General features: G+C 41.0%; 1 protein-coding gene across 1 annotated transcript; it reads left to right on the top strand.

Annotated features, from left to right (window-relative positions):
• The first annotated feature begins 2,406 nt into the window (after positions 1–2,406).
• On the top strand, positions 2,407–12,226 carry LOC128044880 (Fc receptor-like protein 2). Its single transcript, XM_052637292.1, is given in 7 exon segments — positions 2,407–2,716; positions 2,942–3,223; positions 5,032–5,319; positions 5,758–6,036; positions 10,547–10,867; positions 11,532–11,623; positions 12,113–12,226. Coding segments are annotated over 7 exon segments (1,686 nt in total).
• Positions 12,227–14,772: the final 2,546 nt, after the last annotated feature.

The raw sequence follows: 14,772 nt of genomic DNA, 5'->3' as shown, positions 1-14,772 counted from the left end.
TTGAGCATGTACCTTTAATGTATTATGTATATGGTGGTGGTGGTGGTTTAGTCCCTAAGTTTTGTCCTACTCTTGCAACCCCAGGGACTGTAGTCCACCAGGCTCCTCTGTCCATGGGATTTCCCAGGCAAGAATACTGGGATGGGTCACCTTTTACTTCTCCCATTATATAAGTATAGATCCCTATACTGAGTGTGATTGTTGTAACATACCACAAAAACAGAAAATTTAAAAGATGAGAAAATGTTTATCATAATATGAAAGCTTTCTCTCCACCTCCTTATGAATCCCACTTTGCATTTTTTTTAATTGTAGTATAGCTGGCTTACATATTTGTTAGATTCTGGTTTTCAGCAGAGTGATTCAGTTATACATATACATTCTTTTTCATTATAAGTTATTACAAAATATTGAATATGTTTCCCTGTGCTATACAGTTGTTTATTTTATATATAATAGTTTGTATCTACTAATCCCAAACTCCTAATTTATCCTTTTCCCCCTTTTGCCTTTGATAACCATAAATTTGCTTTCTATGTCTGTGAGTCTGTTTCTGTTTTATAAATAAGTCCACTTGTATCATATTTTAGAATCCACATATAGGTGGGATATAGTATTTGCCTTTCTCTGACTTATTTCACTTGGTATGATAATCTCTGGGTCCATCCACATTGCTGCAAATGGCATTATTTCACTCTTGTATGGCTGAGTAGTATTCCACTTATAGTGGAGGACAGGGAAGTCTGGTGTGCTACATTCCATGGGGTTGCAAAGAGTCAGACACAGCTTAGCGACTGAACAACAGCAGCTACAGTATTCCATTGCACGTGTACATCCATATTAACATACATATACATGTTCCTTATCCATTCATCTGTCAATGAACATCTAGGCTGCTTCCACTGCAAAGAGTGCTACTGTAAACACTGGAGTGCAAGGGTCTTTTTGAATTGGGAGTTTTCATTGATCCCACTTTGAAGACTCAATCTTGACATCACGAGACAAGACACTGAGACCTAGCACTCCTTCCCTCCACTATAAACTCATGGCTGAAGGGGTGAGCTGGGCAGACAGCCCCTCTCAAGGGCGGTCTCTTTTCCCACTCTGTTCCTTCATCTCTGGCACTGCTTCTCTTTACACTGAAGGGGAATGATCCAAAGTTCAGACCGGGGATTAGATTTTACATCAGAACAACAAATATTTTCCCTGCAATTTATCCCAATGTACTACAGTAGCCCAATGTACTATGCCAAAGAATTGATGCTTTTGAACTGTGGTGCTGGAGAAGACTCTTGAGAGTCCCTTGGACACCAAGGAGATCCAACCAGTCCATCCTAAAGGAAATCAGTCCTGAATATTCATTGTAAGGCTTGATGTTGAAGCTGAAACTCCAGTACTTTGGCCACCTGATGTGAAGAACCGACTCATTTGAAAAGACCCTGATGCTGGGAGGAGAAAGGGATGACAGAGGATGAGATGGTTGGATGGCATCACCAACTCAATGGACATGAATTTGAATAACTCCAGGAGTTGGTGATGAACAGGGAGGCCCGGAGTGCTGCAATCCATGGGCTCACAGAGTTGGACACAACTGAGCAACTGAACTGAACTACAATTCCAAATTGATTTTTAAACCTGAATTTCTAGTTCCACTGTCAACCAAAAATTTTCCCCCAAAGAGGCCCAAGGTTGCAGGGTTGAGTCACAGAGCACTGTGGTGGTTGACTCCCCCTTCTTTCTGCACAAACTTTCAGGCAATAGTCTCTTGCTCCTCTCCACTGTACTGTTTGCTTTCCCTCCTGGGGCAGATCCAAACCACCGAGCTGTTTGCGCACTCTCTAGTGACCACTCTCTTTTATGAGGAGGCAATGACCTGAACAGAAGAGGAGCCCACTTCTCTTCTTAGGGATCATCCAGATGCCTCTGCAAAAAGCATCCAAGTGAGGAATTATGAATACTGAAGCTGTAGATCCCAGGGCTGATATCTCAGTGACCCAGATTGTTTCATCCAAGGAGAATGACAAAGGGAAGCTTTTTGAATTGTACTCCTGGGCTGAGCCTCTAAGGAATGACAAAAGCAAAGGTTATTTATGGCTGCCACAGGGATATGAGGTCACCTTGAATGGATATTAGGGGATGTTAAGTGGAACTGTTTTAAATCCGTATTTTCCACAAAAGTATTGGCACCCAGGGGAAAAAAAAAGGGGGATTAAATATTTTTAATAGACATAAAGCTATTTGGATGTGTGGAAGACAAAATATGTCACTAAGTGAAACAGAGCTCACCTTTGCTGAGCAAAGAAGCCAAGAGAGCCAGTAGGTCCCAAGGGACCTATGGCTGCCCAGCTTCCGGTATATGAGTTTGCATTCTCCCTCTGCCTTATGAACAGAATCTAGAGGGCTGGGATGGGAGTGGGGAGCCTTGGAATCATAGATATTTTTGCATCTTTTGCAGACTGGCTGAGTATCGATATGCCATACTATGCCTATGAAGGAGACCAGGTGGTGGTGAGGTGCTCTGGCAGAGACAATAATAAAATAAAGAGACTGACGTTCTACAAAGATGGAGCTTGGCTACCCGCTTATTATAACACCTATATCATTTCAAATGCAAGACCCAGTGACAGTGGCTCCTATTATTGTAAGGCAAAAAGGAGAGTGTTCTTATTTATAGATGACACAGAACAAACAAGATCTGTATGGCTCACTGTCCGAGGTGAGGGTCTCACTTTTTAAGTGGATGAGACTGGGAAGGAGTAGGGCCTGTGTGGAAGGAGCAGGGTGCAGAGCAGAGAAGACCACCCAGGAAGGGAGAAATGGTGGGCGGCTGTTTGTCCTGGAGTCTGGGCCTGTTTCCTGCTCACTGGGGCTGAAAAGGCACTTCTCTACAGGAACTCTATACCTCACTGACTGATAGCCTCTGTTTAATTCTTCCCTCCAGAGCTGTTTCCAGAACCTCAACTGACAACCAGACCCTCGCAACCCACTGAGGGAGCCTCAGTAACCCTGTTCTGTGGTACCCAGCTCCCTGCAGACAGATCAGAGACCCAACTTCGCTACTCCTTCTACAGGGGTGGCTACACCCTGAGGTCAGACTGGGACTCACCGGAGTTTTGGATCTCAGAAATATGGAAAGAAGACTCAGGATATTACTGGTGTGAGGCAAGGACAGTATCTCACAGTGTCTCAAAGCAGAGTCACCAGTCCTATATACAAGTGCAAAGTAAGCATTGCTACTGGGCTGCTAGGTTGGGCGGGCAGAGAACTGTAGTTCCCATTCAGACCTGTGTTCTTCATTTCAACTGTGCTGCCTCTATGCCTGTGGTTGGGGGGCTACAATGACTTAACCAGGCTCTGCTTTATTAACTGCTACCATGGCATCATCTCCCAATAGTTCTGCTCTCCCTACCAGAAAAAAAAAAAAAAAAAAAGGATTTCCCTGGTGGTCCAGCAGTTAAGACTCCATGATCCCAATGCAGAGGGTCCAGGTTCAATCCCTGGTCAGAGAACTAGATCCCATAGAAAGTGGAAGTGTTAGTCGATCAGTCATGTCCAACTCTTTGCGACCCCATAAACTGTATCCCACTTGGCTCCTCTGTCCATGGAATTCTCCAGGCAAGAATACCGGAGTGGGTTGCCATCCCCTTCTCCCAGGGATATTCCTGACTCAGGGATCAAACTCAGGTCTTCTGCATTGGAGGTAGATGCTTTATCATCTGAGCCACCCCACAATCAAAAGATCTCATAAGCTGCAACAAGATCCAGTGCAGCCAAATAAATAAATTTAAAATACATATGTATAATTTACATATGTATTTTAAAATAGTTTAAAAAATATTTTTTTTTTAAAGTAAAGAAGTATTTTTAAAAAACATAATAATCTCTCTGGAGCATTTATGTATGCTTAGCACTGAGGAATGCTCAGTGAACCAAGAGATAAATCACGGTCTCTGTCTGCGGAGAAGGAGAATGACCCCCAACTGGGAGGCGCATTTAACCCAGCTAGAGCAATAAAGGAACAAAGTGATGATGGTGATAATGATGATGTGAGAAATATCAATAAAAATCCTCACCATTTATTAAAAGTTTACTAAATGTTAACCTGAAACCAAGCTGTTATATTCAATTCAGAACCCCTCTGATGCTCAAATATTTGCAGAGGGGAAGACTTGTAGAAAGTTTATCAAGTACTAGGAAGGCACTGATCAGAGCAGTTTTATATTTAGTCCTCAGAGTAACCCTCTGAAGTAGGTGAAAATTATCTGTAAAGTGGATATTATGCCATCCTCACTTTACACATGAGGAACTGAAAGCACAGAGCTGTTTGGTAGCCTCCACCAAGGGAACCCAGCAAATAAGCGGCACAGCTGGAATCTGGACCCAGGTACTCTGGTATCAGTTACATTTCCTATCTCAGCCACACCAGTGGAGAGTAGTACCAGTAACAGCCACCATTTGCTGGACATCTTCAGTGTAACAGGTTCTTTGTACATGCATGCTGTTTCATCTTCATGAGAACGCTATGAAGTTAATATGATTATCCACACTTTACCTTTGAGAAAACTGAAGATCAGAGAGATTAACTAATCTATGAAGATCATGCAATGAATAAGTGATGGAAGTGGGTGAGGACTCCCCTGTCAGTCCCCTTCCCATTACTCCTGCTGTCCTGAGTTTATCTGGAGATCAGGAAGGAGCAAGATCACTAAGGGCTGTGGTCATTAGCAAAGGCTAATGAGTGTGGAGGAAGTGCAAGTTGGAATTTTTAGAGCATTCAGGAGCAGGGTGAGCCTACCTGAGGGCCCTCAGCATGTACCCTCCCTGATAAAAAAATACTTCTCTGCCTAAACATCCCACCAGCTCCGCCTGCCATAATGGTCAGCAGGTGGTACCAGCCTCCACTCCAGGCCCTCACCTTTCTGCACCTGCATTAGAGTGTATCTTCAAGTCCCATAAAAAGTGCCCCTGTCCAACATCCCAGCCCCATCCTCCTCCCATCATGCCCTCACCTGTTGTCCTGTGTTCACACAGGAATCCCTGTGTCTGGAGTGTTCCTGGAGACACAGCCCCAGAGGGACCAGGTGGTTAAAGGGGAGACACTGGTCCTTGTCTGCTCTGTGGCCAAAGGCACCGGGAAAACCAAGTTCTTTTGGCACAGAGAAGACACAAGAGAGAGTCTGGGGCAGAAAAGTCAGCGCTCCCAGAGAGCAGAGCTGGAGATCCCCGTTATCAGGGAGAGCCATGCCGGACGCTACTACTGCACAGCTGACAACGGCTACGGCCTCATCCAGAGCCAGGCAGTGATCGTCACTGTGAGAAGTAAGTAGCTAATTCTCCTAATTAGCTGGAGAGTCCCAACTGCAATTGGTTTCCTTCTGTGACAGTGAGGATGTTCCAAGGATAAGAATCAGGGCTGTGAAGAGGTTAGGAAACCATTAACATGCTGGGATTGTTACTGCAACGGTGGTGGCAGCGGTAGCAGTGACAACAGGGTCAGAAGAGCTGAAGGACGATGACAAGGGGAGACAGGAAGCAGGCTATGAGGCTCGGTCAGACATATGACCTCCAGAATTCCTCCCCGGAAATTGTCAAAGCTCCATAGGGAACCGTCTCTGCAGCGTTAGATCAGAAGGTGCGCTAGTGGAAAGAAACCCCAGGACTTGAGAGGTACTGAGTGGATACCGTGAGAATAGAGAGAGTGGGTTAGAAGTCTGGGCCCGCACGAGAGACCCTCTCTGATGAACCGCCCTTTATCAGTTCCAGTGTCACGTCCCGTCCTCACCTTCAGTGTTCCTGGGGCCCAGGCCTTGACCGGGGACGTGGTGGAGCTTCGCTGTGAGGACCAGAGAGCATCTCCCCCCATTTTGTACCGGTTCTACCATGAAAATGTTCCCCTGGGGAACACCGAGGCGACTTTTGGAGGAGGAGCTTCCTTCAACCTATCTGTGACCGCAAGGCATTCTGGGGCCTATGCTTGCGAGGCAGACAACGGCCTGGGGGCCCAGCGCAGTAACGTGGCGGTACTCTACGTGACAGGTAGGAAAAGTCCAAAGCCTCCTTCCAGAACACTGGTTGCCGTTATTCCAAACAGTGGCTTGTGTATCCTTTCCATGGGTTTTCCTCTCCCTCGAGGAATCGGAGTTCGACAAAAGAAGCTGTCAGCTCTCCCTGTCTCTCCTTCTCGCTGGTCTGAACATCATCATCACTGGCCTTCCGGTTTCCCTTTCACCATCAGATAGGTGTGAAATAGATACTTCAGTAGGATCAAATCAGCCCTGGGAGTGGGGTAAGTGAGGCATGGAGAGAGGAGACAAAAATGATCGCATAGGCAGAGCTCTCAGCGAGCAAGGAGCTACAACCAAACCTTGTCAATACTTAAGGAAACAGTGAAAACCCCAATGAACAAGCCAGATTCTAGGATTCAAAACTTTACTAGGATTATCTCATTTAATCTCCATTGACAACTCTCATTTTACTAATGAGGAAATGATATTTAAAATAAGTAACTTACCCACCGTCACACAGCCAGTAGGTACAAAGATGAAACTCTAGGCAAGAACTACAGAATTGAAAAACTGCTCCTTGCCACTATTTTAAAATGATGGCTGTATATATAATATTTTCCCTTTAATTTATTATTGTGGAGAAGTGCCTTAATAAGTTTCTTAATATGGAATAATCATTGAATTCCTGTATAAACCCTTCTCAGTCATTATATCATAGGTAGCAGCTACGTACAACTTAATATTTATTTCAAATGTTTGCATCTTTATTTATGAGTTTTCTTTTTTGAACTAATTTTGGTTTCAGGGGTAGGTTTGCCTCATAAGAATGTTTTCAGAAGTTTTCCATATTTTCTATGCTCTGCAGCAGTTTAATACTGTATTGGAATTATCTATTTGCAAAGTCTTTGGAACTAGCCTAAATGACATTCTGAGCTTCTTAAATCCTTACCTCCACTGTCAAATCTTTTTTATTAGTCTTCAAATTTTCTATTCCTTGTTAAAATAATTTGGGCGATTATACCTAAATTTATCACAGAATGTTGTCCATAGTATTCTCATCTAATTTTGAAACAGCCTTTATATATGCATTTATGCTCTCTTCTCATTTCTAGTTTGTGTGATCTCTTTTTCTTAATCATATTTGCCATATGCTTGTCAATTTTATTGCTCTTTTTAAAGAAGCAGGCTTAGTTTTCTTATTCAAATATATTTGAGTTTTGGTTTTCTGATTCATTTGTTTCTCCTTTATCTTCAATGTTTCTTTCTTCCTTTTCAGTTTATGTGGTTCTTTAATTTCTTAAGCAAATGCTTATTCATTTTTCATCTTTGTTTCCTAGTGAATGAATTTAAAACTGTATAGTTCTTCTAAGTACCACTTTCATCTCATCCTACAGATTTTGATGTATAATATTTTCATTTGTTTAATTTACAAAGTATGTAAAATTTGTGTTTAACTTAATTTTATAGCCTGAAACTTAATAATTCCTTATGACTAGATTTTTATCCTCTTTTATTAGTTTCTTTTTTAAATTTTTATTGGAGTATATTTGATATGCAATGTCATGTTAGTTTCAGGTGTATGGCAAGGCACACCAATTGTGCATGCATGTGTGCTAAGTCACTTCAGTTGTGTCCTACTCTTTGCCACCCTATGGACTGTAGCTCACCAGGCTCCTCTGTCCATGGGGATTCTCCAGGCAAGAATACCAGAATGGGTTGCTATTTCCTCCTCCAGGGCATCGTCCCGACCGAGGGATTGAACCCATGTCCCTTGTATCTCCTGCATTGGCAGGCAGGTTCTTTACCACTTTGCCATCTGGGAAGCCCCAACCAGTTATACATGTACATATATCCACTCTTTTTTAGATTATTTTCCCCTATAGGTCATTACAGAGTATTGAGTCAAATTCCTTGTGCTATACAATGGATCTTATTAGTTATCTATTTTATATATAGTAGTGAAAATCCCATGGATGGAGGAGCCTGGTAGGCTGCCGTCCATGGGGTCGCTAGGAGTAGGACGCGACTGAGCGACTTCACTTTCACTTTTCACTTTCATGCATTGGAGAAGGAAATGGCAACCCACTCCAGTGTTCTTGCTGGAGAATCCCAGGGACGGGGGAGCCTGGTGGGCTGCTGTCTCTGGAGCTGCATGGAGTCGGACACAACTGAAGCGACTTAGCAGGAGCAGCAGCAACAGCAGTGTGTATATATCAATCCCAATCTTAAAATGTATTCCTCCCTCACTTACCCCATGGTAACCATAAACTTGTTTTCTACATTTGTGACTCTATTTCTGCTTCATAGATAAGTTCATTTATATACTTTTTTAGATTCTTATAAATTTATTTCTAAAAACTTTTTATTATCCCTATATTAAATTTTATCAAAGAATATGACCTGTATCATTTGGTGATTTATAATAATATCTTTTGAAATAACATACAGTTAACATTTTTTCTAAATGCTATAAATGGAATTTGAAAAGAAGGCAGATTTTCTATTTAGGATATGCAAAGTTCAGTTTTTATTTCTCTATTAAATTAAGCAAGCTGTTTGATGTATTCAGTTTCTATAGAGTCATATGCTCTTTTCAAGCTATTAATTTTTGAGCATCATATTCACATTATTACTTATAATTCTTAGAAACTTAGCTTTTTATAGGGGCTTTGTCATGAACTTGGTAATTTACTGGGTAAAATGGTGCATTTTTGTTTCAAATGACAGGAATCTCATACAAACAGGCTTGGGCCAGAAAAAAATAGTAAAGTTGGTGGGAGGTGTCAGGAATGGACATGGCTTAATGTGTGACTAGCAAAGGGTTCTGTCTCTGCCTCCCCTCTTTCCTCTGTGTTTCTCCATTAACTTCTCAGACAGGCAGAGTTGACCACTGACATCTTCAGTTTTATATCCCTTCTTTCTGCTAGATATCCCAAAGAAAAGAGTTTCTTTTTAATTATTTAAAAAAAATTTTTACTTAAAAAAAGATATTTGGCTGAGCCACGTGATGTGCAGAATCTTAGTTACTTGACCAGAGATTGAACCCACACCCCCAGCAGTGGAAGCACAGTCTTAACTCTGTAAGGGAAGTCCCTAATTTTTTTTTAATTGCAGCATTGTTGATTTACAATGTCATTTTAATTTCAGGCTTACAACACAGTGATTCTGTTTTATATTCCTTTTAAGATTCTTTTCCGTTACACGTTATTACAAAATATTGAGTAGAGTTCTCTGTGCTTTGCAGTAGGCCCTTATTGGTTATCTATTTTATGTATAGTAGTGTGAATATGCTAATTTCCACCTCCTAATTTATGCCTCCACCACTTTCCCATTTGGTAACCATAACTTTGTTTACTATATCTGTGATTCTATTTCTGTTTTGTAGAGAAGTTCATTTGTAGCCTTTTTTTTAGATTCCATGTGTAAGTGACACTATGTGATATCCATCTTTCTCTAACATTTCTTAGCATGATAATCTCTAAGTCCATCCATGTTGCTGCAAATGACATTATTCCATCCTTTGTTATGGCTGAGTGATATTCCATTGTATGTGTGTACCACATCTTCTTTATCCATTCATCTGGCAATGGACATTTAGGTTGCTTCCCTGTCTTGGCTTTTGTAAATAATGCTGCAATGAACATTGGTGTTCATGTACCTGAGACAAGAGTCTCTTTAGACATTACTCCAGTTTAGACACAGACTAGAACAGACTTATGGACACGGGGCAGGGGCAGGTAAGAAGGAGAAGGCGGGACAAATGGAGAGAGTAGCATGGAAACATGTACACTAATGTATGTGAAATAGATAGCCGATGGGAATTTGCTATATGACTCAGGGAATGCAAACCAGGGTTCTGTGACAACCTAGAGGGGTGGGATAGGGTGAGAGGTAGGAGGCAGACGTAAGAGGGAGGGGACATTTGTATACCTATGGCTGATCCATATTGATGTATAGCAGAAACCAACACAATATTATAATTATCCTTCAATTTAAATAAATAAATTACAAACAATTACTCCAGTTTAAGAAGCAAATAAATAAATAAATAAATAGAGATTAGCCAGTCCATGTGATGTGTTCATCCTTTTCCTCTACAGAGAATATGGGCCTGTGACTGGTGAAGTCAGCAAGAGAGTAGAGCAAAAGAAAACTGAGTAACTCAATTGACCTATTTTAGGCCTTTCTTTGTTCCAAGTCTCACTGTCCATTTTTAGGAAAGACCTGATTCTGGACTCCTCTTTTTCTAATATCTTTTTGAGCTCATAAAAATCAAACCATAAGTCTCTATGTACCTGTATTCCTTTGTTTTCAGAAAGAAAGGCCTTTTCCCAGGTGACTTTGAGTGGAGGCCTTAGGTGGGATGGGATGTTTTAGGAGATGGTAATGGCATGGGATAGAGCAAACCTTGGTGATTCCTGATTTAGCAGGTCCTCTGCTTCATACCACATACCACCACCACCATCAAACAACCTCTCTTAACACTGGAAGCTGCCCTAAGAGGACATTTCTGAGTGTGCTCTGACCCCTTCTGTTCACAGAATTTCCACCTAAAATACGCTTAATGAATGGTCCCCACCGTTGTGAAGGGTGAGTGGAGATGGAAAAGGAAGGTCACTGGGGCACCGTGTGTGATGACGGCTGGGACATGAAGGATGTGGCCGTGGTGTACCGGGAGCTGGGCTGTGGAGCAGCCAAGCACACACCTGCAGGCATGTTGTATCTGCCAGTGGCAGAAGAGGACCAGCCTGTATTTATTCAGGTAGCCCTGTGCAATGGGACAGAAGCGGCACTGGCTGAATGTGAGCAGGTTGAGACCTTTGACTGTGGGCACGATGAGGATGCAGGCACAGTGTGTGAAGGTAGGTCATGGCGGGGCCTGGTGAATGGGAACCGGCTTACTCTACTTCAAGGCCCTTCTCTATGCTGCCTCCAACTCACCTTGCTAGTCACTGTTGCTCCGGCTGCCTTCAGGACCACTCACTCGTTCTACATTAGCATGTGGTCAGGAAAACACCATTAGTTCATATTAGGCAGTCAAGAGTTGTAAGGGACTCTCCTACACATTCTGTTGGTAGCCTGTATCTGCCACTTCGAAAGACAAGATATTGGCATTTTCATGGCCATGAGTTTGACTATAATGCCACGGAAATAATTCTGAAACCATAAAATTACACAGTTTGATTTTAATCGAGGTCACACTGCTTATATTGTTCTAATCAATATAGATTGATTAGAGCTGATGGGATTAGATTGTTCTATGTTCTAACCTAATCCCATCAGCTCTGCTGTACTCTCTCCCTGAAATGCCTCTACTCATGGAAACAAATCCCCAAATAAGAGGAGTGCTTGGTAGGGAAGATGCAAGTTCTTTTTCCTTCCCTGGATTCTAATGAGACAGGGAGTGGGGAATGCAAGGCATGTCGGAAAGACTCTGGGTCTTCAAGGAAACCAGGCCACAAATTGATGGTAGAAGTGAAAAAAGTCCACTGCATTTCCCAAAGATTCTATCGAGCCTGTGACTAGAGCAGAAGCCAGTGGGACTGCTACCTCAGGCCCAGCCCCAGATCATGTCTCTGGAGGAGCACCCCAACTTCTGGGGCATCCTTCCCGAGGTGGTGAGAAGAAGCTTTTAGAACTATTGAGCCAAAGTCCGGTTTTACGAATATCTAAAGGCCTGTGGCTCATTCAGGGAAATGGAATCAGCTTTGTAAACTGCAAAGGATCCAGGATTTGGTGTCAACTATACAGAGCCTGAGTCCTGTCTCCCCCAGTTACCAGCCCTATAAGCATCAAACTTCTCTGAAGCTCATGATCTCTGTCAGAAAAGTGGAATAATACCCGGTCCAGTTACAGAGCTGGGATGAGATCAAACACTCATCATTCATAAAGATCTGTGATGAAGAGCAAAATCTGGGAAGAAGTATCCAGGGCCTGCTACAGCTTGCTGATTTTGAATGGTCTCCATGAAAGTGGAGGTCTGGAACTCAGGTTTGGCCCTCTTCCATATCCTGGACCTCACCTCTCCAGGAAGACCCCAAGAGTTTGTCCGGACAATCCCTTTTTGGCTCTTCCTCTCCTTACCACCTATTCCCTTTTCTCTACAGCATTCTAGCCTAGTTCTTTTTGAAGATGTGGAGACTGGAGGCCCGCAGACCTCAGAATCTCTGCTTTTTGACCTCCCAGCCCTGGGTGACCCAGTGGCTCTGGACAGACCTTAATGCTTTACCTGTGGCTCACTTGACCCCTCAGCAGGATTCTAAATTGTTCTTTTGAGCCAAAGCATCAACTGTGCCTGCATCTGGGGCAAAACCCAGCTCCCAAAGAAGCCAAGCTCGGAGAATGTCTCCCTCTATACTGACACCTTGGCCCGGTCCTGGCTTTTCCAGTCTCTTCCAGAACTGCCTGGGGATCCCAATACTGTCTCCTTGAGCAGATGTAGCAGCTCCTGGGATGAAACAAGCAAGGAACTGATTGAGGTGGGCCCTACATCTCGTACAAAATATGTGCATGTGAAACAGACAAAAGAAAATGTGGGTATTTGATTGTGTTTCCAAGTGACTTGGGAAGAAAGTAGCTCTTATTTCTTTTTAAAATATTTTTTAAATTACAAATATAAAACACATTATAAAAAGAAGAGTATACAAAAAAGAAAATCAGCCAAAATTGTAACACTCAGAAGTAACTCCTGTTAATATTCTGATAATTCTAAAATGTTTTATAAATATATATGAATGAATATGTATATTTTATTTTATTTTACTGCAAGCTACATATTATTTTATACTGTTCATTAAATTTTAAAATGCAATAGTAACAGTCCATTAACACTAATCTCCTGTGTGTGTGTTTTCACAAAAACTATACATGTGTGTGTGTGTTTTCACAAAAGCTAATCTCTCAGGAGAATATTGTCCTATCGGGTTACTTAGAGATGTTCTTGGCCTTTTGAGAGTCTGAGGTTTTCTGCCAGCATTCAGTATGTATTCTGTGAGAATCATTCCACATGTAGATACATTTTTGATGTAATGTGGAAGGAGGTGAGCTTCACGTTTGACTATTCCGCCATCTTGATCGGTCCTCTTAGGAAAGTCTTGATTCATGAGGTCTTTTGTTCTGCTGAGTATCTTGATTAGATTTGGGTATGAAAACTGAAGAAAAGGAAAAAGCCACATGCTCCATGATGTAACCCATCCTATGAGGCCCCCAAACTTCAGTAATGCCTGAAAGTGAGAGTGTTAGTCACTCAGTCATGTCTGACTCTTTGCATGGACTGTAGCCTGGCAGGCTCCTCTATCCACCAGATTCTCCAGGCAAGAATACTAGAGTTGGTTGCCTAGATCTCAAAAAATATTTGAGTGATTTCTTTTAGAAATTAATAACTAAATTTTGAATCTGAGTGGATATGGGAAGAAGAAAACTGAAAAGATATGTTTCTTTGTCAACAGTTCTCCTTATAGTGAATAATTATCACAGCCTTACCTGGTTGTGATATATATTAATATCCTGCTGAATTCCATTTGATAGTATCTTACATAAGATTTTTGCATAGGTGTTCATAATGAGGATTTGTCTATAGTTTTTTATACTTTCTTTGAAAAGCTTGAATGAATGCTGTGTTGGTTTCTTATTAATTTGAAAGATTTCTTTCTCTGTGATTGCTAAAAAAAATGTAAATACTACTAAATTTATCTTCTTGAAGACTAAAAAATATTAGTGAGTGAAGCCATCTGGCTTGATATGTTTGGAGATGTGGCTCTCCAATAATGTTCTCAATTTTCTTCACTATTATTGATCTATTTATTTAACCTTCTCTTCTTGAAAAAAAATGATAATTTATATTTTCCTAGAAAGTCATCCATTTAATATAGGTTTTCAAAAGATGTATGTTTAATTCATTGTCCCTTCTTTCTTGATTGGCCTATTCAGTGGTTTATCTATTTTTTAATATAAAAGCTTTTAAGTTTATTCATATATTCTACTGGGGTTTTCTGTTTGATATATTCATTAATGTCTGCTTTAGTCTTCATTGGTTTTGGTGATATTTTTCTAAGTTCTTAGTTAATTTATGCCTAGTTAATTTATTTTTATTTTTCCTTGTTGGTACTTTTTCCGATTGTTTAAAGACCTGTTTTAATCATGTCTCTTAAGTTTTGATAGGTAGTGTTTTGGTTATAATTGTTATCAAGTCTGTAATATCAGTTTTATTTTCTCCTTTGACCTCAGAAATGTTTAAAATAGGAAATTTTTTTTGTTGCCTGGTGAAAGGATTTTCCCTTAATTTTGTGATTTTTAAAAATAATTGATTGCATTTATAATTTTTTAAGGTTTTCTTTGTGATCTACCTTTGGTAGATCATCTGTGAGTACTTAAAGTGAATTCCCTGTTACTGGAGTCAATGTATATTTATTATGAATTTCTTATTAACCATATTATTTGATTCATATGCACCCTTACTTTTTAATCTGCTTGATCTACTGCGGGTCTACAGGTGTCATTTGTTATTGTCATTGTCATTAAATTTATTTCTCCTTCCATTTCCTGCAGTCCATGTGTTAAGTATTGATATTTTGATGACGTGATATTTACTTCCAAAGATTTATGAGGCTTAGAGCTTTCTCATACATCTTAGCCTTTTCCACTTTCCTTCAGTGTTTTCTGCCTTGATATGTCTTTGTCCAGTCTTGCACTTCTAACTTTCTGAGTGACTTTCCTTTAGATATATCCGTTATATATAACATATAGGACTTTTGGGGGTTTTTTTTGC

This window comes from Budorcas taxicolor, chromosome 3 (assembly GCF_023091745.1).
Source record: "Budorcas taxicolor isolate Tak-1 chromosome 3, Takin1.1, whole genome shotgun sequence".
Lineage (NCBI taxonomy): Eukaryota > Metazoa > Chordata > Mammalia > Artiodactyla > Bovidae > Budorcas > Budorcas taxicolor.
The sequence above is the reverse complement of the archived record's forward strand: the minus strand, read 5'-3'. Positions and strand labels throughout refer to the sequence as shown.